The sequence below is a fragment of the Lactuca sativa genome, chromosome 7 (assembly GCF_002870075.4).
Source record: "Lactuca sativa cultivar Salinas chromosome 7, Lsat_Salinas_v11, whole genome shotgun sequence".
Lineage (NCBI taxonomy): Eukaryota > Viridiplantae > Streptophyta > Magnoliopsida > Asterales > Asteraceae > Lactuca > Lactuca sativa.
The window spans coordinates 133,973,095-134,000,494 of NC_056629.2; the positions used below are offsets into that span (position 1 = coordinate 133,973,095).

General features: G+C 38.5%; 1 protein-coding gene across 3 annotated transcripts; it reads right to left on the reverse strand.

Annotated features, from left to right (window-relative positions):
• Positions 1-18,452: 18,452 nt before the first annotated feature.
• On the reverse strand, positions 18,453-26,380 carry LOC111878393 (DNA (cytosine-5)-methyltransferase 1B). Of its 3 annotated transcripts, none has more exons than XM_023874897.3 (12): positions 26,311-26,380; positions 22,736-24,236; positions 21,021-22,536; positions 20,757-20,921; positions 20,475-20,682; positions 20,280-20,391; positions 20,044-20,191; positions 19,771-19,968; positions 19,385-19,663; positions 19,138-19,299; positions 18,848-19,066; positions 18,453-18,764 (listed from the first exon to the last, which is right to left on the reverse strand). In XM_023874897.3, exons 2-12 carry the CDS (start codon positions 24,232-24,234, stop codon positions 18,618-18,620), a joined length of 4,653 nt encoding a protein of 1,550 aa, XP_023730665.1. In that variant the 5' UTR covers positions 24,235-24,236; positions 26,311-26,380; the 3' UTR covers positions 18,453-18,617. The 3 variants fall into 3 exon arrangements, with proteins under 3 accessions (XP_023730665.1, XP_023730663.1, XP_052621229.1); XM_023874895.3 differs by lacking the exon at positions 26,311-26,380 and adding an exon at positions 25,883-26,208; XM_052765269.1 differs by lacking the exon at positions 26,311-26,380 and adding an exon at positions 25,363-25,515.
• Positions 26,381-27,400: the final 1,020 nt, after the last annotated feature.

Sequence of the window (27,400 nt, forward strand, 5' to 3'; positions counted from 1 at the left end):
GGTATGTAAATGATCTTTTCCAATTTTATATCTTTAGTTACAGTGGTCGTTCCAGCCCCTTCTGTTGTCACCTTTTCACCATTTGGAATAGTAACATTATCATGGGAGTGTTTTGTCCATTCCTGTAAAAAATCAAGGTTGATAACTATAGTTTCTATGTAACCAGAGTCCACAACCTAATCATTGTTCAATTTTGTCTTATCATCTAGAAATCAAGGTTGAAAACTATATTTTCTGTGGAACCAGAGTCCACAACCCAATCATTGTTCAATTTTGTCTTATCATCCATGTTGACTGGAGTTTCAGAGGTGGAATAATCAGTAGATAATTGTGTCACTAATCTTGCGTATTGTTCGCTAGTGTGGCATGGTGTTGGACTTGAATTGAGACCGACTTGTGCCACATTTGGTTTAATTTCAGACTTCATTGGCCGAGTTTTGCCTTTTTTTTCATCTTGTCTGGCCACCGTTGTAGATAGTCGATGCTTTCAAAACAACCTTCCTATTTGTGCCCATATTTATTGAAAAATGTGCAACGGATTGCTTCCTCATTCATACCATGTTGGTTTTACTATTTTCCTCTTCCGTTTTGACACGAACCATGATCTTTGCCTTTATTTTGTGAGAATGCTTGAAAGGAAGCATATTCTACAACATGTTTCTTCACAGAACTGATGGCCCTTTGTTGTTCGTCTTCAGCAATGAGGTGGTAGGCTGTCCCAAGACATGGTGTTGGCTTCATGGAAAGAATCTGAGTTTTAATGGTCTCAAATTTGTCTTCAAGACCCATCAAAAACTCAGACATTTACTCCTTAGGTGTAGGTGATGCTTATTGTATTTTGTCCCAAATCCTTCCACTACAAGAAAAATAGCCTTTTACGACGCGCAAACAACGACACTCGTTGATTTATGTTACGCAAAAGAGAGTGACATTAAAAAAGTGTCATCCCTTCAAAAAAAATTAAGGATTTAAGTCACGCATTATTGCGTGCCCTTAAATTAGTGTCTATTTTAAAAAAAAATAAAAAACACGGAGGGCACTTTATCTAAAATGTGCGTCCTCTATGAATGTCGCTTTATATTTTTAAGAAGCGCGCGTCTCCCTTTAGAGGGAAAATGAAATCCCCAAATTTTTTAAACCCCCGCTTCTTCTCCCTTGTCTCCACCCCGACCCCGACCCTCACCCACATTCACCTCCTCCAATCCTCGTTGCCTCCTTTGGCCTCAGACTAAGCGTATTGTTCATCTTATAATAAAATCGTAAGGGATTTTGGGTTTTTTCAAAAGGATCGCTACATCTGCTCACTTCTACTCACCTCTTACCTCCGGAGACCTCCGCTCAACTCTTCCCACTGGCGACCTCGAGTTCATCTCACCTCACCGAGGTGAGACCTCTTACCTCCGACTCCTCACGCTCACAAGAATATGATTTAGGGCTCGTTACATTATACCTATGTCAAACTTACAAGGAGATTAAGAGTTTTGCGACTTAACCGGACGTGGCGGCGTTGAATCTTCCGATAACACTGTCGGAGGTGGTGTTTGCGGTTACTTAGATTCTGATGATGATGAAGATGATGGATTCGATGATGTGGAGATTCCGGTGGATCATCCGGTGTCGGACTATAACATCACGATTGAGGCGCTTCCATCTAGTACAATCAACGATCTGCACGAAATCGCAAAAAGGATGGTCGCTGCCGGCTACGAAAAAGAATGCTCGCTTGCTTAAAGCACCTGTCGGAGGGAGTTTTTGGAAGAAAGCCTCTCGAGATTAGGTTTTCAGACCCTACTTCTCTCTGAATTTGGAGAGTTCAAGCAGAAGCCAGAGGAGGTTGTTACACAAACATTCGATCGGTTCAATCATCTTCTCAGTAAGATGATCAAACATGACATAGAAAGAAAGCTCATCGAACAGAAGGTCACTTTCTTAAATGGCCTAAGACCCGAATGGAGGGCGATTGTGTCGACGGTTAAAGCGCATGAGTAGTTCAAATCATATTCTTTGGCGAAACTGGTGGGGATTCTGAAATCCCAGGAAAAGATTGTGCTACAAGTGAAGAGCGTGGTTTCAAACTTGGGGTCTTTGGCCCTTCTGTCTAAAGGTAAGAATGCAGCAGACGAAGAAGAAGATCTGAATCTGGGAGACTACGATCTGACATCTCAAGACTATGCAATGATGGTGTCAAATCCCAGGAGGTTCATCAAGAAGAAGTTCCCTACCAACAAGAACCGAAATTGGCAGGGAAGCTACAGCTCTGAAAAAGTGAAAGAGGAGCCGAAGGTTGAAGAACCAAAGAAAGAAGCGAAGGGTGAAGCTGTTTTTGGTGTCAGTTGTTTTTACTGTGGAGGGAAAAATCACTACGCAAAAGATTGCGTGTTGAAGAAAATGGCAGAGAAAGATGAGGAGAAGGATGAAGAAGCAAGTCTCCTGAAAAGACTGGAGGAGATTAAAAGGAAGAAAGCTACTACTAATCCCTCTATGAATGCTCTAGTTGTGCAGGATTCAGTAGATGATGATGAGTTCGGTGGTGTACAGGTGTGGTCAACCGACTCAGAAGATGATGAAGTGAGAAAGCCTACTCATGGAAAGGCTTATGTGGCGAAGAGTGGTGATGCTGGTGGAAGATGTTTGATGGTGACATATGTATCCCATATGAGGGGATACAACACTGATGGTGGAAACGAAGTGGCTAAGGAGCGAGAGGATGTGTGCTTTACAGTGAAGCCTCTCAGTGTGCAGATCAGTGAACTAGATGAACTGATCAAGAAAGTACAATCCATTTTTGTTTCATTTAAAATTCCACATACATCATATGAAAAAGAATTAAATAACTTGAATTCAAGAATTTCAAATCTGGATAGTTGTTTAACTCAAACACGTGTCACGAATTCTAATCTGACTGACCAAATAAGCAGGGTATCATCCAAGAGTGAGGAGCGAAGAATGTGGATTGAGCAGAACGAGTTGGAGCTGGTTAAGTCTAGGGATGAAAATATCTATTTACAAAGAGACAATCTTAATTTTTAAAACAGAGAAATGTTTTTTGTTTGATTGCAAAAAGACTTTATACTAACATTACTCAACTACATTTAGACTGTGAAATAGGCCAGAAGATACATCGCATGATTTTGCCCTTCCTTGAGCTAAAGGAGGATGAAATCGATGCCGAAGCATACAACTGTGAAAGTGTTGTATCTTTAGATGATGTGAATCCCACTTATATGTTTGGCCTAGACAAAATTGAATCGTTTATAAAATCCAAAGACCATAAGGACATGCTTAAGAATCTTTTGGATGAAAATGATAGGTTGAAACTCAGAGCCGAAACTATACAAAAATTTGACTCATTGAGTACCAAATTAAGTTCAGAAAATAAAATTGATGTTGAAAATGCATCTGAACTTAATGAGGACGATGACATGAGTGAAATCTCTGTAGAGGATGAGGTTGAATGTTCCGAGTTTATTAGGAGCGAACCTGAAAACCACAAAAACTTGATTTCTGAAAATTCTGCGGAATTCGCTCGTCTATCCAAAAATAAGTCCCCAATCCTTAAAGAAAAGGCCGTTGTATACCAAAAGGTAAGAACCACTCCCAATCAGGTTTATAAGGTCATAGGAGTAACCGAACATCAGACAGCCGAATTCACTGCAATGGTGAATGAAGATAATGCAGATGGCTGTGATGAGTTTTTCTGGTCTGCACCGATAGACAACGCAAATGAAACAGTTGGTTTATCGGAGCGAACATCATGGAAGGTCAAAGGTAGATATGTGGCAGAACCACTCAATAAACCTACCAACTTTAACGTGCCCAGTTCCAGTGGCACAAAAGAGGTTCCGGTTAAATGCGTCTCTTCAACAAGTGAAACCTCTTCCATGGAAAGTGAACTAGTTGTTCAGAAGCCGAAACAAAAGGCAAATATTCACAGACAACCGAAACAGGTGAAAAATCAAAAGCAGCAGAGAAATCTGAGATACAAGAAAAATCTCTCAGAGCGAAAGCAATTTTGGCGCTCCCAAAATCCTCACTATACTCACTTTGATAGAAACTCCAAGCCAAAAGGAGAAGAAAATAAGAGTAAAAGGAGCTTTGGTCCATTGGATCAAAAGAACCAGAAGAAGACTTTCGGGCCACAGAAAGAACAAAATCGGAAAGATAAGTTCGGTCCCGAAAGTAACAACAACCGAAAGCCTGGTTTCGGTCCACCAAACAACAACAGACAAAGACCAGAGTTCAGTCCATCAAGCTTTTACAGCAGAAGACCCAGTTTTGGTCCAGCAACCCACAACAACCGAAAAGCCAGTTTCGGTCCATCAATAAATAGCAACCGAAGGTCCAGGTTCGGTCTCTCAAATGATCACAACCGAAAGGTTCATTTCGAACCTCAATTTAGGAAAGATTCTCATTCTAATTTCTATTCCTCTAATTCTTCTCATTCCTCTTCTAAGCCTAATTCTCGTTCTACACCAAGCTCACACTCGAAGAAGGATTTGAAAGGAAAAAGTAAGATTTCCTCAGCAGATGAAAACCGAAAGCAAGCTAAAGTCCAAACTCCCGAACCTGAATCCAAAATACCTGCATCTAACTCCAATAAAATCAAAGTGTTTACTATTAAGAGGAAAGATGAAACAACCTTAATAAAACGAACTTATCTTGTTGATGTTTCTCTTACTATTCCTGTTTCTGTAAAAGGCTCACGAGGACCCAAGAAACTTTGGGTTCCTAAATCTGCTTAATTTTTGCAGGTTATAAGTGACGAGCAGTTCGACGAAGAATGGTACATAGACAGTGGCTGCTCACGTCATATGACAGGAAGGAAGGAAGAGATAAGGGAGTTTCGGTCCCTTCAAAACGGTGGTAACGTCAAGTTTGGTAACAACTCCTATGGAACGATAAAGGGTTATGGAATGATAACCAATGGAGACTTTACAATCAGGAAGGTGGCGTATGTAGAGGGGTTGCAGCATAACTTCATCAGTGTGTCTCAACTGGTGGGAGGTATAGGTCTCAAAGTCTCGTTCGATGACGAAGGTTCAGAGATAATTGAGAAGAAATCCAACAAAGTTATTCTCAAGTCAGAACGAAAAGGTGAAATGTTCCCTCTAAATCTCAACCCAATCAAAGGGAATCCAGCCATATGTCTATTGTCTAAAGCCCATTCAGACGAAAGTTGGTTGTGGCACAGAAGGCTCTCACACCTCAACTTCAAAGACATCAACAAGCTAGTCATCGATGGTCATGTTCGGGGACTTCCACTGCTTAAGTTCGATCGAGAACACTTATGCGTTGCATGTGAAATGGGGAAACAAAGTCGCCAAAGTCACCCAACAATCATAAACACCAAAGTTGTTGAACCACTTGAGTTGCTTCACATCGACTTATGTGGTCCATCATCAATCGAGAGCATTGGTGGTAACAAGTACATCCTTGTTATTGTTGATGACTTCTCACGATTTACTTGGGTATTCTTTCTAAAGCACAAATCTGAGGCGACTCCCAAGCTGAAGATCTTCATCAAGCAAGTCGAAGTGCAACTGAGAAAAGTCGTTCGAAACATCAGGAGCGACAATGGACTGGAATTCAAGAACAAAGAATTCGAAGATTTCTTAGCAGAAAAAGGCACCAGTCACAATTTCTCAACCCCCTACACACCTCAACAGAACGGAATTGTCGAAAGGCGAAACCGATCCCTGTGTGAGGCGGCCCGAACCATGCTGAGTTTTGCCTCCCTTCCTCTATATTTCTGGGCAGACGCCATTGCTGCAGCTTGTTTCACTCAAAACAGATCTTATCTCAACAAGTGTTTCTCTCTCACCCCCTATGAGATTATCAACAATAGGAAGCCGAATGTCAAGTTCTTTCATGTGTTCGGCTCGAGATGCTTCATTTTCAACTCCAAATAGCATCGCAAAAAATTCGATGTCAAAGCCGATGAAGGCATCTTTCTGGGATATTCTCTTACTTCAAAGGCGTACAGGGTTTTGAATAAGCATTCTAAACGAATTGAAGAAACCTATTATGTAACGTTCGATGACAATTACGTCAAGAAGTTTAAGTCTACCGAAGAAGCAATTGGAGAGAATTTCTCTCAAATAGGTCAAGTCACAGCCTCAATCGCCAATTTCTTTGACCAGTTCATGGATTTATTTGATGAACCTGAGAAGGCTACTCACTCTGAGGCCATGGCAGCAGATAACAAGATGGATCACCTTAAGAAGATTATCGAAGACGCAGCCAAACAAATGGGAGAAGAAGAACCAGTTCAAAACGAACCTCCCCAGAGCGATACTTCGGTCGAGGGGGAGAATCAATTCCTTCAGATCGACAGGACTCACATTTCTAGGGGAGGGTCCATCAGTTTCAATCGACGATAATACTCATGGCAAGGGGAAGAATCCAATCTTTGTCAGAACCGAAAGCCCATCCAGAACCGAAAACCCGTTTGGACCCGAAAGTCCTGTAGCAACCGAACGTCCGGAACAACCCAAAAAGTCCTGTAGCAACCAAAAGTCCGGAACAACCCGAAAGTCCTGTAGCAACCGAAAGTCCGGATCAGCCCGAAAGCCCAGTCGAAGAAAGATTTTTTGGTTCACATCCAAATAATTCATCTTTCGAGGGGGAGAATTCCCATATGCACTATGACGATGATATTCAATCAGAGTTGGAAGAAATGGTAAATGCTGAATTAGATCCATCCTATGATCCAAATTATCCTCCTCTCACCAAATGGACCAGAGATCATCTTGTATCTCAAATAGTGGGTGACGCATCAGAAAAGGTTCTAACTCGATCTCAACTGAAGGCGAAGCAAACTGCTCTATTCTCCAAAGTAGAATTTTGCATGTTTAATTCATTCATCTCCAAAATAAAGCCGAAGACCATCAATATCGCTCTCGATCATTCTGATTGGGTTCAGGCAATGCAAGACGAACTCAATGAGTTCGAAAGAAATAAGGTCTGGAGACTCATTCCAACACCAAAAGATGCCTCGGTTGTCGGTCTCAAATGGGTGTTCAGAAACAAAATGGACAAGGAGGGAAATGTGATCCGAAATAAGGCTCGGCTAGTGGTGAAAGGATATTGCCAAGAAGAAGGAATCGATTACGAAGAGACATTCGCTCCGGTTGCAAGGCTGGAATCCGTTCTAATATTTCTTGCCTATGTTGTACACAAGAATTTTGAGGTCTACCAGATGGATGTGAAGTGTGCATTTCTGAATGGGGAACTTGAAGAAACCGTGTAGGTGGAGCAACCTCCTGGTTTTGTAAATGAAAAGCATCCAAATCATTGCTACATCTTGGATAAGGCAGTTTATGGTCTGAAACAAGCACCTAGGGCATGGTATGAAACATTAACTAACTTTTTAAAGATGTCTAAATTTAAACAAGGTTCGGTTGACCCAACCTTCTTTCGTAAAAAGGAAGGTAACCACCTTATGATCGTTCAAATCTATGTCGATGATATCATCTTCGGCTCCACGAATCCTAGTCTAACAGCTGAATTCAGGAAGTTGATGGAGACAATTTGAAATGAGCTCAATGGGTCCAATTAACTTTTTCCTTGGTTTAAATATAAGACAGGGACCCGAAGGCATCTTTATCAACCAGGAAGCATACACAAAGACTCTCCTTGCCAAATTCAGCATGATGGGAGACTCAAAGGTCAAAGTCCCTATGGCGTTCGGCACCAAGCTCACACCATCTTTGGAAAAACCGGCAGTCGACATAACGCTATATCGCCAATGATTGGTTCCCTGATGTACCTCACAGCTAGCAGGCTCGATATAATGTTTTCAGTATGCTATTGTGCCAGGTTTCAAGCAAATCCTCGTGAACCACACATGCTGGCAGTGAAGAATATACTCCGGTATTTGAAGCGAACCACCTCTCTCGGTCTCTGGTATCCCTCAAACTCAGGTTTCTTCTTTCAAGCCTACTCAGATGCAGACTTAGGAGGATGTGGTCTAGACCAAAAAAGCACCACAGGAGGCTGCCAATTCCTAGACGGGAAGTTGGTTAGCTGGCAATCTAAGAAACAAACATGTGTTTCTCTTTCTACAGCCGAAGCAGAGTACATTGCAGCCGCCTCCTGCACATCACAAGTGATTTGGATCCAAAGCCAACTCCGGGATTATGGACTCAATATGAAAAAGATCCCACTATATTACGACTCAGAAAGTGCAATTAGGATCTGTCATAACCCAGTGCAACATTCCAAGACCAAGCATATAGCACTGAGGTATCATTTTATTAAGGATCATGTGGAAGATGGAAACGTCGAAATTCACTTTGTTCGAACCACTGATCAACTGACCGACATCTTCACCAAAGCCCTTCCTGAAGCAAGTTTCAATAAAATCCTACAAGGCCTAGGTATGATGGAATCGGAGTCAGTACCAAAAACACCTTCTCAAAACTAAAAGTTGGAAGCGAAATGAATCGAACGCTCGGTCTATTTCGGGCTCGGTTCACACGGGAACCGAAATGAACCGAACTTTCGGTCTATTTCGGATTCGGTCCCACTGCACTTGTTTTCGCTTATCTCAAAAAGGTGATATCTTTGGTTGTATACTTTTGTACAATTGTTTTCCAAAATTCCAAAAATAAATTTTTTTTTAAGGAACCGAAATGAACCGAGCGTTCGGTCCATTTCTAGTTCGGTTCAAAAAAAAATTTGTTTTTTGTTGTTTGGTTTGTTTTGTTTTTCTCTTTACAAAAATATCAAAATTCCAAAAATATTTTCTTTCTTTTGTCTCTACTTCTGTTTATGTCAACAGTCTCTGGAATATCGATGGGGCAGGTATCATTCTCACACTTTATACTAGCTAAGTGTCCCTAGAAGCATGCTGTTGCATGTTGTCCAAAGCCTCAATTGATTTTGAATAAAGCCTTACTGACTAGGTATAAACAAACCTCATCTTCCCAATTAGGCTGCTAAATTTATTCTAATCATGAGCTACCTTACTCTTTTCTCATATGAGTTAAGAGTTTTCTGTTTGGTCATTCCTTTTATAGCAGAGGTACTTTGGTTTCTTTACAACACCTCAAACATTTTTCTCCATCATATTTCGGTTCATATATGTAACCCTTGAGACTCTCAGAAATAACCACTGAGGTTTATGGTTACACAATCTCTGTGTTTATGATCTTAGCTTCATGTCACTACGTGCTAAGTGAAACCCAAAATTCAATACCAACTATGCATTGACGGTGAACAATTAAATTTGCTCTAGCTTTCACCCATGAATTAACGAAACCACCCAAGTGGTTGTACCATGAAATCTCTATTTTTATTTTTGTGTGATTCTTATGAAATTGTTACACACCATAACATTTCTTCCCATAGAATCCAATTTTAAATTGTTTTTGAGATTTCACACCAAGCATTTCCAACAAGTCACTAAATATTGTCCAAACCTACTTGTTCAACAGACCACATTGGTCTCACAAGTACTTCATTCGGTTTCTATCTTATGTCAAGCTCTGGAATTCTGAACTGAAGCAAAAGCCACCCTTCTAAGCCTCATCAAAAGATGCCTTTCAACACTTCTTAACAAGTGCTTGATCGTCATTCAACGGGAATCCACACAGACACTTTAAAGTCTCTCTTGACTTTGAAGGAAGAGATTCGTGCCCGGGATCCACTGTTTCGTGTCTATATTGACATCACAAATTTCCACATAGATGTTGCTTTATTTCCTCATCTTTGACACTCTATGCACGAAAATCTTTTTGATTTTCCAAAAGTCTGGTTTGGTTCACTACAAGCTACTTTTCTTTATGTAGCTCCGGTTCTTAATGCTCTATTCACAAGGGGATGCTATGGTTTTTCTAAGTGTTTGTTTTTATTCAATGACGACAGCTCATTTTAAAGATAAGATGATGACTCAGCCGGGAGACTAAAGGTTTCAAGAATTCAAAAAGGTATTTGTTGGGAAGGCGTGCTAAATGGAAACGTTTTTCTCTCTCATGCGTAATCATCGGGGTTGCCAACTGTCACGCTTCAATCAACTCAGGAACCGATTCGCTTTTCAAGAGGATTTGGGGGCGAATTTTTCTCTCACCTCTATACACGGTATAAAGGGTTAAACCCTAGTTGTTTTACCTCTTTAATGCACCCAAATTTCTGAGAGAAAACAAAGACGATTTTCTCCCACTGTTCTCTTCTTCTTCGAAGCACTCAACAATGGCGGATTCCTCCTATGTTCATGAAACCTCCCACATTCTCCCAATCAGACCCCAGCAAAGCTTGGTCATTGATCTCACCCCAGTCTCCTATGATGCCTTCATGTACCCCATAATGGAGTGTCTCAAATACTCTCCATTGGTTCTCGCACTGACCAAGGTCGAAACTGTGCCTATGGAGTGTCTATCCCAGATTTTCTCCACGGCTCACTACGATAAATCTGTTGATTGCATCTACTTTGACATCCTTGACACCAAATCCTCCATCTCAAAGCAGCGATTTTGCTCACTTCTAGGTTTTGAACCTGATGAATCGAGGGTTAACCCTGATTCGATCTCTGTGGGTCAATTATTCTCCATGTTTTACTACATGGGTTACACTGAAATCCTTACCATTATCACGAAGTTCAAGAAGTCGTGTCTTCCTCCTCAATGGAATGGCTTTTTCACGATATTATTCAAAGGCTTATCTGATAGGAGTGCATGTTCTGATGGGGCCAGTCGTCTGTTTATGACGATTCTTTATGGGTTGTACAATGGGATCAACCTCGACTATGGCTCAGTTCTATGGCAACAGTTGATCCAAAGCCTCGCCTCTACTTCTCGACACACTGAAATCTCCTATGCCAGGTTCTGGACGCTCGTCACCAAATGGGCAATGGACAAGTATCATGTCCCCATTGTGGCCACTTCTCCACTCTCCTCGATTGGCGTCTTCCACACCACAAAGATCATCGTTACTGATCCTTCCAAGTTTCTATTTGTTGGCTCAATTCCTGAGTCCATGTATGCTTGTGTATCAGGGGAGAGCCGCATCATCAAGACCTACAAGGAGTTTCTTCCTTCATGTCCCAGAGAGCTGACTCCAGAGATGCTTCGGTCCATCAATGATGCTGACAAACCTGCTCCCAGGGGCAAGAAACCAGAGAAAGGGAAAGACAAGAAAGTGGTCAAAGGGGCGAAAGGCCCTTCTCCTAAAAAGAGAAAACCAACAAAGGCAGCCAAATCACCTCCACCAAAGAAGAGGAAAACCCAGCCTAAACGCAAACTCATTCTTGCTTCTTCCTCAAGTGAATCAGAGGATGAAAGTTCAGACTCAGAGGAGTCATTTCGAGGCGACTCTCCTCCCCGTTCGCCTTCACATGAGGTACCAGTTACAACCAAACTTGTCTCTTCTCCCCCTATCACTATCTCTATTTCCATTCCTCCCATAACTTCCTCCACTCATATTCCACCCACTTCTATTCCTGTACCACCTCCCATTTTCTCAGACGCTACAAAAACAACAACCACTGGAGTTCGAACCAACGTATCTGATACGGGGGCTCGTACTTCAGCACCCGAACACACACCTGCAACCGAACATACTTCCACACCCGAACCTACTCCCACAACCGAACCTCCACCATCACCTTCATCTCCTAATCACTCAGCCGAAACCGAGACATTTCTAAGAGGGGAAGATATGACCTTCGATTCTGTTTACTACAGTCCCTACCAGGTTCAAAGCGATGATGATGATGATGATGATGCACCTGTCACCGAAAAGCACATCAAGGAACTTCATGAGAAAATTGATAATCTCATCGCCTCTTCCTCCTCCTCTCGGTCCCATATCACAGAAGCTGCCATTCAGGGGATGGTTGATACTTTCACCAAGGCACACAAAGCCTCTATCAACTCTGCTACTGTTGCTATAGATGCATCCACAAAGGCCTGTGTTGCTGCGACCGAAAAAGTCGAAAAACTATTTCGCGATGCTAACACCTTTTTGGAGTCTTTGCAGGGGGCAGCTGAATCTAATGCAGAAAAGTTTGATTCGGTTGTTGAGAAGCTGGCTACTTCCTTTGAAACAGAAAAGCATCACTTTGCCAGTCTTCGTCAGACCCTTCAAGCTGACAACAAAACCTTCCAGGCAGCTGTTGAGGATCGCTTGACCAAGCTCCAAGAAGACCTTGCCTCGGAAAACTCGGTGATGGATGTGCATGCACGCAAAACAACTGCACTAAAAATCAAGAGTCTTCAGCTTTCCCAAACTGAGAAGGAGGTTAATTCTCTTCGATCCGAGCGAGCCGTGATTTCGAGTTGTGTTTCGGATGTCCACGGAGCCCTCTCAAATATTATTGAAGCGCATGACCCGATTCTCAACTACTCAGTGAGGCAAACTCTTGCTGAGAAACTTGCTCCTGCCCTTGCCTTGCTCAGCAAAATTGAGGGGCTTCCTGAGCAGGTGGTCCATCCAAAAAAAAGGGGAGAAGGAGCTTCAAAGGGCAGTAATCAATCTCAACCGCCTCCTACTTCTACATCAGCTCCAACTAAAGCAACCAAACCACCAACAACTGGTCATGCTTCAGGTTCGGGTGCTCAAGACAAAGGCAAAAAAGGTTCTTGATGACAGTGATGGCGACGATGACAAAGAAACCTGTTGATATCTTGAAGAAACAAGCCAGGGACAAGGAACCAGACATGAGTGCTCGGATCGCTAGGGAGGCCGAAGCAAATGAAAGGAGGATGAAGGAGGCTCATGATCTCCTTGAAAGTCGAAAAACCCTATTCCCTCCATGGACTCTTGAGAAGCTTATCAAAGAAGCTATCGAGTCCCCCAGCATCCTCTGGCTTGAACCTGTGATCTCTTTGGACAGGGTTAATTCTGTTGACTCTCAGCTCGACATGCCCCTGACCCGAAAGGCTTTTATATTTCATGCATTTCCCCACATTGTTGAAGTCCCTCATCCTCACCCGAAGGTCGATAGGGAACTTATTGACTTCTATCTGAGGTTTGCTCAGCCTCAATATCAGACGTGGAGTGCACAGAAGATCGTCAACGTTCGGGTCCTCAAACCCTTTCGGTAGGGTAACTTCACGAACATCAGGTTCAAAGTATTGAGGGGGTCAGATAAAACTGAACATGCCATCTCTCTCGCTGATCTTCCTAACCTGAATCCTCACGATTGGATCATCCTGCATAATATCCTCCTCGCCAATGAAGTTGAATATGGGCCGATCATAGATCACTTCAAGAGGATGTTGGTTTGTTATATCATGGAGGTTGCTAAGATGGATCAAGAAATTGCTAATGTATTCAGGAAGAAGCCCACCATCTTCCCAGTCGGTTCTGCAAGTGATCTGAATAAAATGCAGATGGGGAGGATCAATCCGAAGCGAAACTCAGTTATGTTCACCAGGAATGAAGGCCAAAAATGTATGTTCGCCTTGGCTGACAAACATCTTTATACCACTTCGTGTTTGGAGCATGTTCTGGGGATCATAAATCGGTGTAAGCAAAATTCTGAAGATGATAAGAATTACTTCAATGACATGATCCACTGGTATATTCGTTTCAGACAAACTATTCTTGCCGTCATTCCTTGTCTGTTCGATACCACGAAGAAAGTTAATGCAGCAGGATCCAGTAAGCCAAAGTAGAGTCTCGCCCCATTTGACGCAAAGGGGGAGATTGTAGGGTCCATTATGTGTTGCGTCTTGGGCTCGGTCCTTAGTCCAATTTTGTATCCGGATTGGGTCTGTCCATCCGTGATTTATTTATTAGGGTTTAGTATTTATAGATGCTTGCATGCATCTTTGTACGTAGCTTTTAAGTCGATCATTCACAGCGATTATAATTTTATCGATTGTAACCCTAAAAGCCTCTACAATGGAAGTTCTTTATCGAGCTCTGCTGAGGCGTGAATCTATTGAATCATTCAGCTTATTTTTTATTCATTCTCTTGTTTGTTATTTTGTTTGCATTATTCTGATTAACCTGTGTAAGATCTAAACGATCAAAGAGTTTTTCAACTCATCAGTAAGTACTTCTATCCTAGAGTCTTTTAAAGCTTGCTATACATCTTTACATCAAGGAAATCACCCAAGAACACCAAGAACTAAGTGTTCACGGTTCAAGAAGTTCTTGAACCGTAAACACCACGTTATGGTGCAAAGTGGTGCCTTAGGGTGCCTAGATGCGTCACAATGCCTTAGGGACTTGTCTAGATCCATCCTTGATGAGTTTATCACACAAAAAGCACAAAAATATCACATTTATATGTTTTTACGGTTTGGGGATCTCCCAAAACCGTAAACACCCCAAAAGGTGTATAAATGTCCCATATTTACTCCTTATGCCTAGAATCTAACCTAGACTATTACCTTGATGAGCTAAGGACTTGAAAAGCCCCAAATACCATAAACCTTATGGGTTTATGGTAGTAAACCCAAAGGAAAATGGTTTAGGGACCGTAAACTCCAATTAGGAGTGAAATGGTGCCCTAGTACCTTCCATAGTCACATACATCAAGTAGAAAAGCTTCTAGGGACTCTTAAAGCTTCAAACAACAAATGGTCACAAAGGGGGTGAGCTTACGACCATAAAACCAAGGGTTTACGACCGTAAACCCTTTTGCTAGTGACCATAAAACCGTAAACTCCCTAAAGGAGTGTTCCTTGAACCCCAAGCACATTAGCCTTTCCCTACAACACTTAGATGCAATCCTTGGGACTTATAACACTTGTATAAGGTGTTTAGCATGTCCTAGGGTGTCTTGACTTTGTTTATTAGTTGTTTAAACACTAATTGGATACATATATGTGATATTATATGTTAACTAGGATCATAGAGTGTGTTCAAGACTTCACTTGACACCTAGCAATCCTACACCCTCAGTTCATCCGTACCACTCACTACAGGTGAGTTCATACCCCTTAATCAATGGTTTAAATATTTTAAATGCTTTTATAGGGAGGGAATACAAGTTAAATACTTATAGTTATTACATCAATCGCATGTGATTAATAACTACAAAACCAGTGGTTTTCTTACTGTTCAAACTGTTTTGCTTCAAACTGTTTTACAAACTCTTCTACTTATCAAATACTTTTACTTAAACTCTTTCATACTTATATATTGTCAAATGCATGTCTATGTATGTATAGTTATATAAGCAATGTTTAAAAGACTTAGGAAGGCCAGCTCGCTTTAATTCATTTTCCTTGTTTGGATGTGGCTTTAGGGCATCGGTTATCCGTCCGAAGGTCGTTTAAATATTAGTTGTATATCATGTATACATACATAGTCATAAAAGTTCCTTCAATCAGTTCTATACCTTTGGGTAGCAAGGGTACACAAACATGATCATACATTGCTAGTAAACTACTATAGGAGTAGTTTAGGAAGACACTAATACTATTACTAGAACAATGAAACATACAATGAGTCAGTTCATACATGAGTCAAAAGATACAATGCCCTTGGGTAGCAAGGGTATACAAACATGTTAACACTATGATGAGAAACAGCTAGCACACATATACATTATATATGCATTAACACAATTATGTGAGCCATTAAACAGGGCATGGCACTACCTGCCATGACTGTTTTTGTATCAGAATCTCCTTAATTGGGGAGCGTATGAGTTTGCGTATAGATCTATAATGGATTGACTATCCTACACCTTGTTGCTCGCTACAGTGGGACTTGCAAGTCTACGGGTGCCAAATGTCATTTCTTACGGCGTCTTACATCGTCATTTTACTAGATTCGGTAGCAGGATACAGGCCGATCACATGTTACATTAAACACCTTTTGTTATTAAGGTAGTTAGTACAGAAGTAGTCACTTATTACAAATACTACAGTACTATGATAATTTCTCATTTCATTCACTTCGTGAATATTCACACGATGCACGGTAATGTAAAAACTATATTTTTGGTTAATGATAGTCAGTATTGGGAAAATACACACTCTTACAAGAGACATACACACGGAAACTAGATGCCTTGGTAGAAGGCTACCATTAGTAGGAAACATAGAGTTTTTTAGGAGAGTACAAACATTATACAAAACATTGTACAAAACATCTTACAAATGCTTTCATACAAACACAGACTTTAATATACTTATGATTTCACCAGCTTTAAAGCTGATACTCGCTTTCAAGATAACTTGTATTCTCAGGTCACCAATAGACAGGTACAGGTGCCAGGCTTTTGAGAAGATGGAGTTCGTTCAAGACTCATCTTTTATTTTGATATGTATATTTTGGTGTCTATATAACTTGACAGAATGCACATGTATGAAATTATATTATTAATGCGATGGATGATATTGTTGCTTGTTTACTGTTATTCATTGTTGTGATACTGTACATGACGTCATCCGCCCCCGAACGTTTCCGCCGTTCACGTTTTGGGGTGTGACAGGCGGTCTGTCATTAAGTCTCGTAAGAATATCCGCACCAATTGTAGATTTGCAAGATAGTGTAATTGGTGCATCAAAAATATTGTCATGCTACAAATAAAACCAAAAAATTAATTTTAAGGTAATTAAGTTTAAACGGTGATCCGGAACCCAATGCGAAGAACATTCCAGACTGTTATGTGTATTCCAAACATGTTCTCCACGTTCTAGACAGTTCTTCACATAATATGTTTGGAACATCTTGTGTGTTCCGAAGTACCAAATTTCAATGTATAGTAGCGTAAAACAATAACTAAACTAGTTTTGGGTTAGCTAAAAATTGAACATATACAACGTCGTTTGGAATGTGTTCTTCATATTCCGAACGTGTTTTTCACGCTCCGAAGTAACTATTTTACACTGCTAATCTTATAATTAAACTATAAATGTAAGAATAAAAAAACTATAAATGTAAGAATAAAAAAACCTACACATAAAACTACCAAACCATTGTATTTGTGCCATATGTTCTTTATTTCTTTACTTCAAAATATGTTGATATTCCAAAATAAAGGTTTTATAGTTTTTTCTCCGGAATATGTTTGAATGGGCATTCCAAAACTTGCTCAATAGCAGTGGCGGAGCTTGAACAATTAATTTGGAGGGGGCCGAATGTGTTATAAACTAAACTTACTGTTGTTACACACACACACACACCAAAAAAAAAAAAAAAAAAAAAAAAAAAAAAAAAAAAAAAAAAAAACTTATTTTAGCAAATAAACACCAAAAATACATAGAAAAACAACTTACAAAAAATTGCAACAGTTTATTAACCAAAAATACACCAAATAATCAATGGCTTTCATCTTTCTCATGATTGTATGGTTTGTATCTATGAAAATCAAAACGGAGGAACATATCACTCAATAACAATAAAAAAAATTAGACAAAACTCATCACCCATCAGTTTATTTTATACAAAAATTAACAAAAAACTACCACAATTCATTAATAGTTTCAGTGGGTTTGGTGTAGATAAATAAGTCGATAAATGATATTTTTTTTCCTACTAAATCTGTAAAGAACTTGATTGATTCAATAAAAAAGGATTTTATAATTTTTAAAAGAATTTTCATTTCTAGAATGAGGTTCTATTGGAATTCAATGTTTGTCTATATGCTCAAATTGAAGACTTTCTGATCTTCTTGATTCTTAAAGTCACTGTTATACAATTAGAAATGCATATTGTGATATCAAATTTCAAGATACTAGCACACTTGGTGGAAAATCGTTATATAACCAAAGAGTTTCCATCAAAAGCTTATGCCTCTTGTTTCATACTGTATGTAGAAACAGTTCTAGCATTTCCAATAAATTGGTCAAATCTCAAATATGGCTTCATCAAATTCGTATTCTTTCTGAAAGGTTAGATAAAATGTTGCTTGTATTTGATTCTGTTAACATATAGTTTTTAGTTTTTACTTTAAATTCGATCAAAGTCAACAAACAGATTTGTATTCTTTCTTACTTTCAAATTTCTATTAACAGAAATAGAGAAAACTGTAGAAGAAAAACGGAGAGAATACCTTATTTCCGGTGAACTGTGGACATCGACAATGGTGTTGCAATGATGTCCAGGTGCAGGCAACTACCAACTGCGAAAGGTTTAGGGATGATTGGAAGATCGATTTTGACTTCTAACTAGTCAATTGGTTTGGACTTCCATCTATTGGAGAGTTGATTGGGAGGGGCCATAGCCCAAAGTTGACAATAGTAGGCCTATATTTACAAGATTTGATGCTATAAGGCTATTTCTAACCCAAATTTCAAGGGGGGCAGAGCCCTGCTGGTCCTATAAATGCTCCGCCCCTGATCAATAGGCCAAGCCGGATCCATATAGTATGAAGTGGACTCCAAAATGGTCCATTCCAAAGAACGGTTATTTTGTATAAAATAAAAAAATAAAACTGATCATTTAAAAAAAAACCAAAAAATAGTTAGATTACTTAATTTCCCTATATTCAAACATTCAAAACCAAATCATTTTAACAACTAAATATCCAAATTCATCGAGCACCAAAAAGCTAAAAATGCAAATTTCAATTCCAACATCCTTACAAGGTTTTCAACTTTCAATTATTTTCAACCGATAAGAAAAGCAAATTCAAATCACATACTCAGCATAAACTTCTATATATACATTCACTACAATTCTTCAACTCATAACCAAACACCATAAAAGTCCCATCACTTGCTTAACTGCTTCTGTTTTATTTCTAGTGCCTCCTTGAGTTTCCTCCCCAATGCATATGCCAATGGAGGAGGAACCGCATTTCCAATCTGCTTGTGCTTATGTTGAATATTCCCCGAGAACTTATATCCATCAGGGAAACCCTACACAAATAAAAATAAAAATTATATATAACAAAGATATATTTTTTTTTAAAAAAAAAAGTAAATTGCTAAATATGTTTTACCTGAGATCGAGCACATTCACGAACTGTTAAAATCCTATCTTGATCAGGGTGAAAACACATTCCAACTTTACCCATTGGCTGAGGATCAGTAATAGAAGTTGGAAAATTCCCCTCCCAATCAAGCCTTCCATATAAACCTTTCCATTGGTTATGCCTTTTAGCTGTGTTTGGTAAACACCATGGTATAAGGTCAACCATCTGTCCAGTTGACAGCTTAACCTGCAACAACACATACAATTAATCTTTTAATTGTTTGTCCTATGGGGGGTATAAATGTCATTTTCAAGTACCTTTTCTGCAGGGAGGTCACGCCAATCAGCACCAGGGCGTTTAGGGATCCTTTGACACCTAATCACATTCAACTCATTCATTTCCTTTGAAATATGATCAGTTAAAACAGAGGCATCTCCACGAATCCGCTTTTGAAACCAAGAAACAGGCTCGTTTTTATACTGTTACAAAGTTACAAACTTATATAAGATATAAGAATAAGTCAAACAACAAAAAATTTAAAAATGGAAAAAATATTTTTTTTACCTCAATGGTTGGGTTAGAAGCACCATTTCCAACAGGAGGGAGATCACCAATTGTGTCTCTAACTGTAATTGCACGAAAAGGTGCACCAGATGCAGTGCTTCTAGCAGCTGCATACTGAGAGTTTCCATTTAGTGAAACCCTAAGTTCTGGACTTGCAAACACATGCATTGGTTCGGGCCATTCGGGCAGGATTTCTTCAGGTGAAGCTGCCCAAATGAATGCCCGTTTTCTTGATTGAGAAACACCAAAAGCTCCAGCCTCTAATATTCCAAATCTCACCTACAATTAGTAAACGATTACAGCTCATCAAATTACATTCTTATTTCTTACTTTATAGTCTATACTCTATATACAAATTTAGGGTTTAGGGTTTAAGACGAAAGTACCTGATAACCCATTTCAAGAAGTGAAGCAAGAGCTAAACGGAATGTTTGTCCTTTATTGAAGGACACAAAGTTTCTGACATTTTCTAGAAGAAAGTATTTGGGGCGAAAGTATTCAGCAAATGATAAAAATGCTAAAATCATTTCGCATTGAACTTTGCTCCATGTGCTTTGATTGAACCTATTCATACCCGAAAACCCCTACACAAAAAAAAATGAAAAATTGGTCAAATGTTGTCTTTATTTTTTGTTTGATTTATAGTTATTGATTAATACCTGGCATGGTGGGCCACCATTGATGAAATCTATTTGTCCAGGTCGAGGTAGATTTTTTATCATATCTTCATCAAGCTTTGCAGCTTGTTCATCAGCCTCAGTAGTTGAAATACAATCATCCACGTCACCACATGCTGCCATGATAGCCCTACATTTCATAAAAATAATTAAAAATGTAAATAAAAGTACATTGCTATTTTTTATAGAAGAAAAAAAAATGTGTAGAAAGTACAAACTTTAGTATGACATTGCAGTTATTCACAAATGCTAATGCTTCTGGATGATTAAGTCTAAAAGCATCACCAGCAGGCTCTTCGTATTCAATTGCCCATTTTGTTACAGATGCCCCTGTTTATAAACATGTTAATAAGTTTATTTTATAATGAAGTTCATACAAAATGAAAGGTTAAAACTGTGAAAGAAAAAACTACCTGCTTTTGTTAAGCCTTCAGATAAGCCACCACATCCAGCGAAAATATCTAAAGTGGCTAAAATGTTCTTTGAAGTAAAACCCTCTTTGGTTTCAGTCATTTCAACATCATCATTCTCTCCTTCTTTAGACTTTCCTTTTCTTTTTCTAATTGCAGCCTCATTGGCTGGGGTTTCTTTAGGTGGACTTAGCTTAATGTTAACAGGTAGCTGTAGGAAATGGAAATTAGATTACATTTTATAAATTTAAATAATGATTTTGGAATTAGTGAAACTTAAAGTACCTGTTTGAGAGATCCCTTTTTAGGGTCATAAAGGCGTTCACAAAAGAAGACATGGTCAAAGATGTATGTAGTGTCTTGTGAAGAAAGGTCTTTCTTCCTTCTAACTTCACACTTTCCTTCTATTGCTGATACTTCCAACTTATGGACTTCTTCACTGTAATACACCTGAAAATAGCATTAAAGATTTATTATCAGCAAAATAGGTTGTTTATTTGATTTCATAAATATGATAATAAAGATAAGTTAAAAGCAAGAATAGTTTACCTCTTGAATGTCAGATCTATATGCTTTATCCAAAGACAAATCCTCAGGTCTATAAAATCTTCTAACTTGAAGCATAACTGAATCAGGGTCATTTAGTTTTGAGTTTTTAGGGGTTTCAATCTTCATCAACTGACAAATGACATAAGCTTTAAGCCCTACATTCCTTCCACCTTTATGAGTCTCATTCCCCCTTTCATCTGACTCAAAGTGATAAGAACCAACATAAACAAAGTCATCAACATCATACTTTGTTGCCATATACATAAACCCTGTCTTTGATTCATTAACCTCAAAAACCTCCTTTTTATTTTCATCCTCCATGATTCCGCAGGAATCACACATTCCATTCCCAAGTCCCATTTTATCAGTCTTCAAAGAAAAGAAAGCACCTCTTTCTGGCCAATATAAACTCCTACAATAAAACTCAACAGGTAGACCTTTGTTTTTCCTTTCTTCAGCTTTTGCTCTATCAGCTTTATCAAAACTGGCATTAGCTTTCCGATGTTGATGCCCCCATGGAAGTGTTCTTGTTTGCACAACCACAGTTTGTATGACATCATCAAGCTCAAAATCCAAGCAATCATTAGTCAAATAGACTTCCCTTTCACTTGCTATGTCACCTAAAACAGTTTCTTTACCTCTTAACATCAATCTCCCATGAACAAACTTTCTAGAATCAGAATCTTCAAACAAATACTCCACATAATAAATAGAATCATCATCTGATTTAGGGTTTTCAACTGCCACTGAACCACCTAAAGCCACCACTTCTCCTCTAATAACAGCAGATTTATAAAGATTCTTGCCACCTGGCATCTTCCCAATCGATTTCCCCACCCAACTTATGTCTGTTTTTGAGCTCTTAGTTTTCTTTTGCTTCGTTGCAGAATTGGGTTTCTCAGATTCTTGAGGTAAAGTTATGCTTTCTTCTTCAGGTTCTTCACAGTCTTCATTTTCATTTTCTTCTAGTTCTTGTTCTTCTTCTTCATCATCTTTCTTGACATTTATCAAATCGCCCTCCTTCACTTCTGGTGAGTAATTCGAGTAAAACTCGCCCCAAATCCTATTAATCAACCTTGTTGTTGTAGCAGGCATTGCCTTTCTTTTTGAAACCACAGGCCCCATTGCTGCTCTTGGATTCATGTTTTCTGCTTTTGTCAAAATCGCCTTTTTCTTCACTAACCATTTGGTGTGATGTCTTTGTTCCATTTTGTCTTCAAGTCCAGACACAAAAGCACACCTTCTGATTGTGTCATCAGGGAACTCTGCAAATTGTTGTAGAATAATTTGGCCATGAACCACTACATATCTTTCTACAATTGCAGGGTTTGATGATATGTGAGCAGGGTTACTTTTCTCAAATTCTGATAATCTTTTTATGACTTCAGAAAATGATAACTTTGATGCACGAGTTTGCTCTTTTAGCAATGTGATAATGGCAATGGCAAGTCTTGCTGTTTTGAGAACTGTTTGATACCATGGAGCATATTGCTTTGATGGCTTTCCTAGTCTATACCTGAAACAAACAGAAGAAACCATTAGCATGTTATTTCCAAAATACAATTGTATTATCTTACTTTCATTTCTTTTGTTTACAGCATTATACTTTGAAAACACTCACCTAAATACAATTGTATAATTGAGTGTATTTTTCAAAGTACAATGATGCAAACTAAGTAAAAGTTTGGAGAGAAAAACTTAGAACAAGAACTCACCAGGCCATATCAGTTCGAATTGAAATAAAAACCATTGAAGATCCAAATTCAATCATCCATTCCTTTATAGCACTCAAATAAATAGGAATCCCATCTTCATTTAGTTGATCAGTGGAACCCGAAGAACCACTTGTATCATTATCTAAACAAAATCCACTTCCATCATCAGCAGTCATTGTTCCAGATCCAAAAACTGTAACATCAATGTCTGCACATGGCTTCATAGGAAGTAACTCCAGTGAAATCAACCTTGAGTCACAGTTATAAAGTGACCAATTATGAAGCATACTTCTTGGAAGCTGATCTGAGTCAACAGTGTCAGAATCATCAAAGATAAGATACTCATCAGTTTCTTGAATGTCAGACTTGTAATAAGCAGGAAGAGGATAATCATTTGCTATCTCATCTTCATTGATCTGAATGTACAACTTGCTTGATGAATTCCCTTGTCTTCCCCTTTTCTTTTGCTTCAAAGATTGCCAATTTTCATTTTCTTGCAAAACCCTAGCCAACTTCATGTCTTCATCTTCATCACCCCCATTTGAATTATTTACCTTTTCTCCATCTCCAATCTTCAAAGGTGCATTCAAGGAAGCTCCAGATGGAATCTTCACACCTACACATGCTTCATGTTTCTTGCTTTCGTCTCTCAGGGCAGCAAGCACGGGCAGCTCAACAAAAGCCCGGTCAGCACCTTCGGGCATCTCATCCAAACTAACAAGTTGATCAAAAATAAAACCACCCCATGAAACAATCAAGTCACGAATAGAAGCTCCATGAGGAAAATTCTTACTTCCACTTAATGATCTCACAAGAGCAGCAAGCAATTCATCAAGACTCAAATCTGGATTCCCACCTGAAGATTTTGAGAGGCGTTTGTAGACTTCAATACATGCATTTGCTTTTTCTTGAAAAAGATCAAATAGTTTCTTGTAGCTTCCGGAAGGTTTGACACAGTCATAGTCAGCAAGCTCAGTGGATACCCAAATAACGGGTGACCCGTCTTCATATCCGGATATTGACCAATCTTCAATTCGCCCAAATCCTTCACAACGAACACCTGTTTCTTTTTCAGAAGTTTTTTCTAATGGAAGAATTAAGCCAGATATGAATAAATCATCAACTTCTAGCATTTCAACAGGTTGTGGGTTGCCATCAGCATCATGAAAGATAAAATCGGTTAATCTTCTATTGGGTCTTGGATCATCGGGTCCAGGAACTAAACTTAGGGCTGCTATTTCTTCTTCCACCACTTTGACTTTTTTGTTTTCAATTGTTGAAGATTTTTCTGATAAGCGAACTGATTTGGTTTTGAAATCAGTACATGAAGCAGCTCGTTTTGGCATCTTTCTAGAAACTGGAGCATTTTCAGTGTTGTTTAATCTTCCTCTTTTTGGTTTAGGTTTGGTGGATTTGGCTACTTTTGTTTTATCTTCCATTGTAACATCGGATGCCTCAGCTGTAGCTTTGACTTTGGCTTGTTTGCCTTTTTTCTTCATTTCTGTAATCAAGAATAAGGTCCAAAAGTTAGAAAAACTACAAGATAATGTATAGTTAAGATGGATCAAGCAAACAAATAGACATGGGAGATATAAAGGAGAACAATCAAAGAAACACTTAGACAACACAAAAGACAAGAAAAGCAAACAAACAGGATCCACATTATTAACCTAACAATCACCATCATTGTCTCTTAATCCCTCTTCACAATCATTTCAAAGTAAAATTCATCTTTATTGACAACTGATATATCAAATTTAGAGAATGAATATGCATAATCATCAAATTTTAAGTGTAATAGTCATTTTGTGGAAAGACAGTTTCCTCAATTGTTCTATGAGCCTCACGCTTCAAGGCACCACATCAACTCCACAATTTGAGGAAAGATTTTGTGTCATTACAACTCTAGTCTAGTGTGGGCCCCACCAATCTGCCCCACAGTCAACTAGAGGAAAGGTAAATTATAATGTCCCCAAAACAAGAAAGGTGTTGAACCTAAGAACCTCACTTATGGATTCTCACCTTCTTGTTGATAGGGTAAGCATGTGGGGATCCATCAAAAGTGATCTAATGTCTATCTACAACAGCACTAGTATGATTTTATTACTAAATTGATTATAGATCTTGCATTTAATTCAAGATTACAATCTATGAAGAAGATGAAACCTTTACCAAATCAATATTAAATAGCCTAACAAGATTATCCTACCTCAAACAAAATAATATATTTTTCAATAAACTTGGCTTCTAATCTAAAAAATATTAGCTTACATCCTACCAGAAACAGATTAAATTAACCATAACTGTAAGATCGGTACCTCCTGTAAAACATTTTAAAACCACATATACATCAACGTACACTCCTGACAAGAGATTGCAGCTTTCCTATGTGTCAGGATTGTGCATAATATAGTATTCATGTTATTGTGACAGGTGCGATACAACTATTCATCACTTCTGAATCTAAATAAAAAATATTTAACAGTATATTCCCTTTAAAACAGCTTCTAAGAAAGAAAAGGTCAACTTTTTTGAGGATCCACCATTTGACGAGGTATGAAAGCATCTGGCTAATTGTGTATCATTGTCCTTACAGTCGAATACACAGAAATCAAAGACAAAAATACCTTAAAAATAGTGTAGAACAGAAATCGTATACTATGGTTGAAAAATATTCCTCAAGTTTAAATCTGAACTTTGTTAAACGGAAATAAACCAGATGATCGAAGAACGAACGTCAAACGGCTTGACCCTCTACGACACTAAACTATGTGCTCGCAAAATAAGATTAAATCGATCTATGATTCTATATATATAATCTCGCTTATATTTTCACGTTAATGAGAGATTAAACGAACCAATGATGTTGTTTTTATGAAAAAACCCTCACTCTCACTTTCTCTCTCTAAATCTAAGACTTTCTCTCTCTAAATATCACTTTATCTCTCTACGGAACACCATCTGTCACACCAGCATCATTACACATATAGAAGAAAGGATTAGAGAAAATGTAAACGATAAATACATTCTATTACACATATAGAGGAAAGAATAGAGAAAATATAAACGATAAATACAATCAATAGCAACAGCTAATGACCCATCAAGCCCAAAACATTAGCTAAAATCGTCGGAAGCTAGTCTGACCTGTTGGTTTCACGGCACCACTTTCTTCCGAATCTAACAGCCTCGCCGTTCCCATTTTCTCAGCAGATAAAAAAACACAGATCCGGAGTTTGATTTTCCGGTAATATTTTTGAACAGATAAACTGAGAGTAAATGGAGGCTCAAATGTGTTTTATAGAATGCAGATTCAAAGGTATTGCTTGAAAAAAGGGGGGGAATGAATCAAAAAGCTCAAAGCGGCTTGTTTCAAAACAAATTGTGAAAAACATGGCGGGAAATCACGAAATTGCGGAAACAATTCCCGCCTCCACAACCATTAACAGTACAGATTCCAAATAAAGTAAAAACCCTAATGCGTGATTGTCCTACTCGGCGATTTTGACTTTTGACAGTCAAACATCTACGCCAGATTAAAATAAAAATATAATAAACGATTATTTTTAAATTACCGTTATGCCCTTGGATGTGTGAAGTTGCTTCATTCACGTAGGGATTCTCGGTATCACGATTGTAGTGTTTTGTTTATTGTGATCAGTAGTAAGGTTTTGTAGATTGTTTTTGGTGGTAGTTGGTTTTAATGAAGTTTTAATAAGCTTGAAGGGTGACTTTGACTTTCTGATTGATTGTATAATAGATAGTTTTTTTTGTAGAACCAACGGAGTTAATTTATAGTGGTGTTTGGCTTAATTTTTTACAGCCAAAAGTCCTTTTTGTAAAAGAAAAAAAACAAAAAGATGTTTGGCAAACTAGTAACTTTTGGAGTTTTAATACAAGGAAAAACAACTTTTTGGAAAAGTCAGGATTTCCTGACTTTTTGTAACTTTTTGGAAAAGAACTTTTGAGCTTTTAAAAGCTAAGCCAAACACGCCCTATCTTGGCGTACATGAGAATGTTAGACTTGGGTCCGCAAAGCGGGCAGCCTGGAATCGACTCCCTTTCCACCCCTCTATTTTTCACCATTTTTGTCCGAACAAAGCTCGAACCCACCACCTTCCAGGAGAAAACCCCCTAAGGAGAAAAACCCGGATGCATCTTACCAGTTGAGCTGATAGTCATGTGCGTATAATAGAAAGTTGAAATCGAAAGTGGGTGGTTTTACTCTATTTAACTTCGATGCATAAAACATAGTCTACTTTAGGTTTTGTGTCGAAATCGAGTGTTCATCTTCATAATTGATATGTTTCGTTTCAAAACAAGTAATTTTGTAATCGAAACCGTAGTAATTGGTTTGGTTCCTAAATACTAGAACCGATCAAAAATGGTTTCGATTCTTTATTTTTTAAAATTATTGTTCGTCGGATATATGATATAAATGATTTATCATTTAAATATAAACGTTGTTGATAAAAAAATGTGAAATATAAATATTGTTGATAAACAAAATGTGATGAAAAAATATAATTTGTAAAATATATTATCTATAACTATTTTTAACACGGCCGATTATAACTATTTTTGACACTGCCGATTAATGATTTATATATTAATGTTGAACATTGATTATTATTTTTTAAGTCTATAATTTAAAGACTTAATCAT

Excerpts from the sequence above, each read along its gene's own strand:
- LOC111878393 (XM_023874895.3), bottom strand. The coding sequence starts at position 25,937 with ATGGGAACGGCGAGGCTGTTAGATTCGGAAGAAAGTGGTGCCGTGAAA. Across the intron at positions 20,683-20,756 it reads AAAAGGGATCTCTCAAACAG|CTACCTGTTAACATTAAGCT; the intron begins GTACTTTAAGTT and ends CATTTCCTACAG. Across the intron at positions 19,664-19,770 it reads TTCTTGAAATGGGTTATCAG|GTGAGATTTGGAATATTAGA; the intron begins GTACTTTCGTCT and ends TACTAATTGTAG.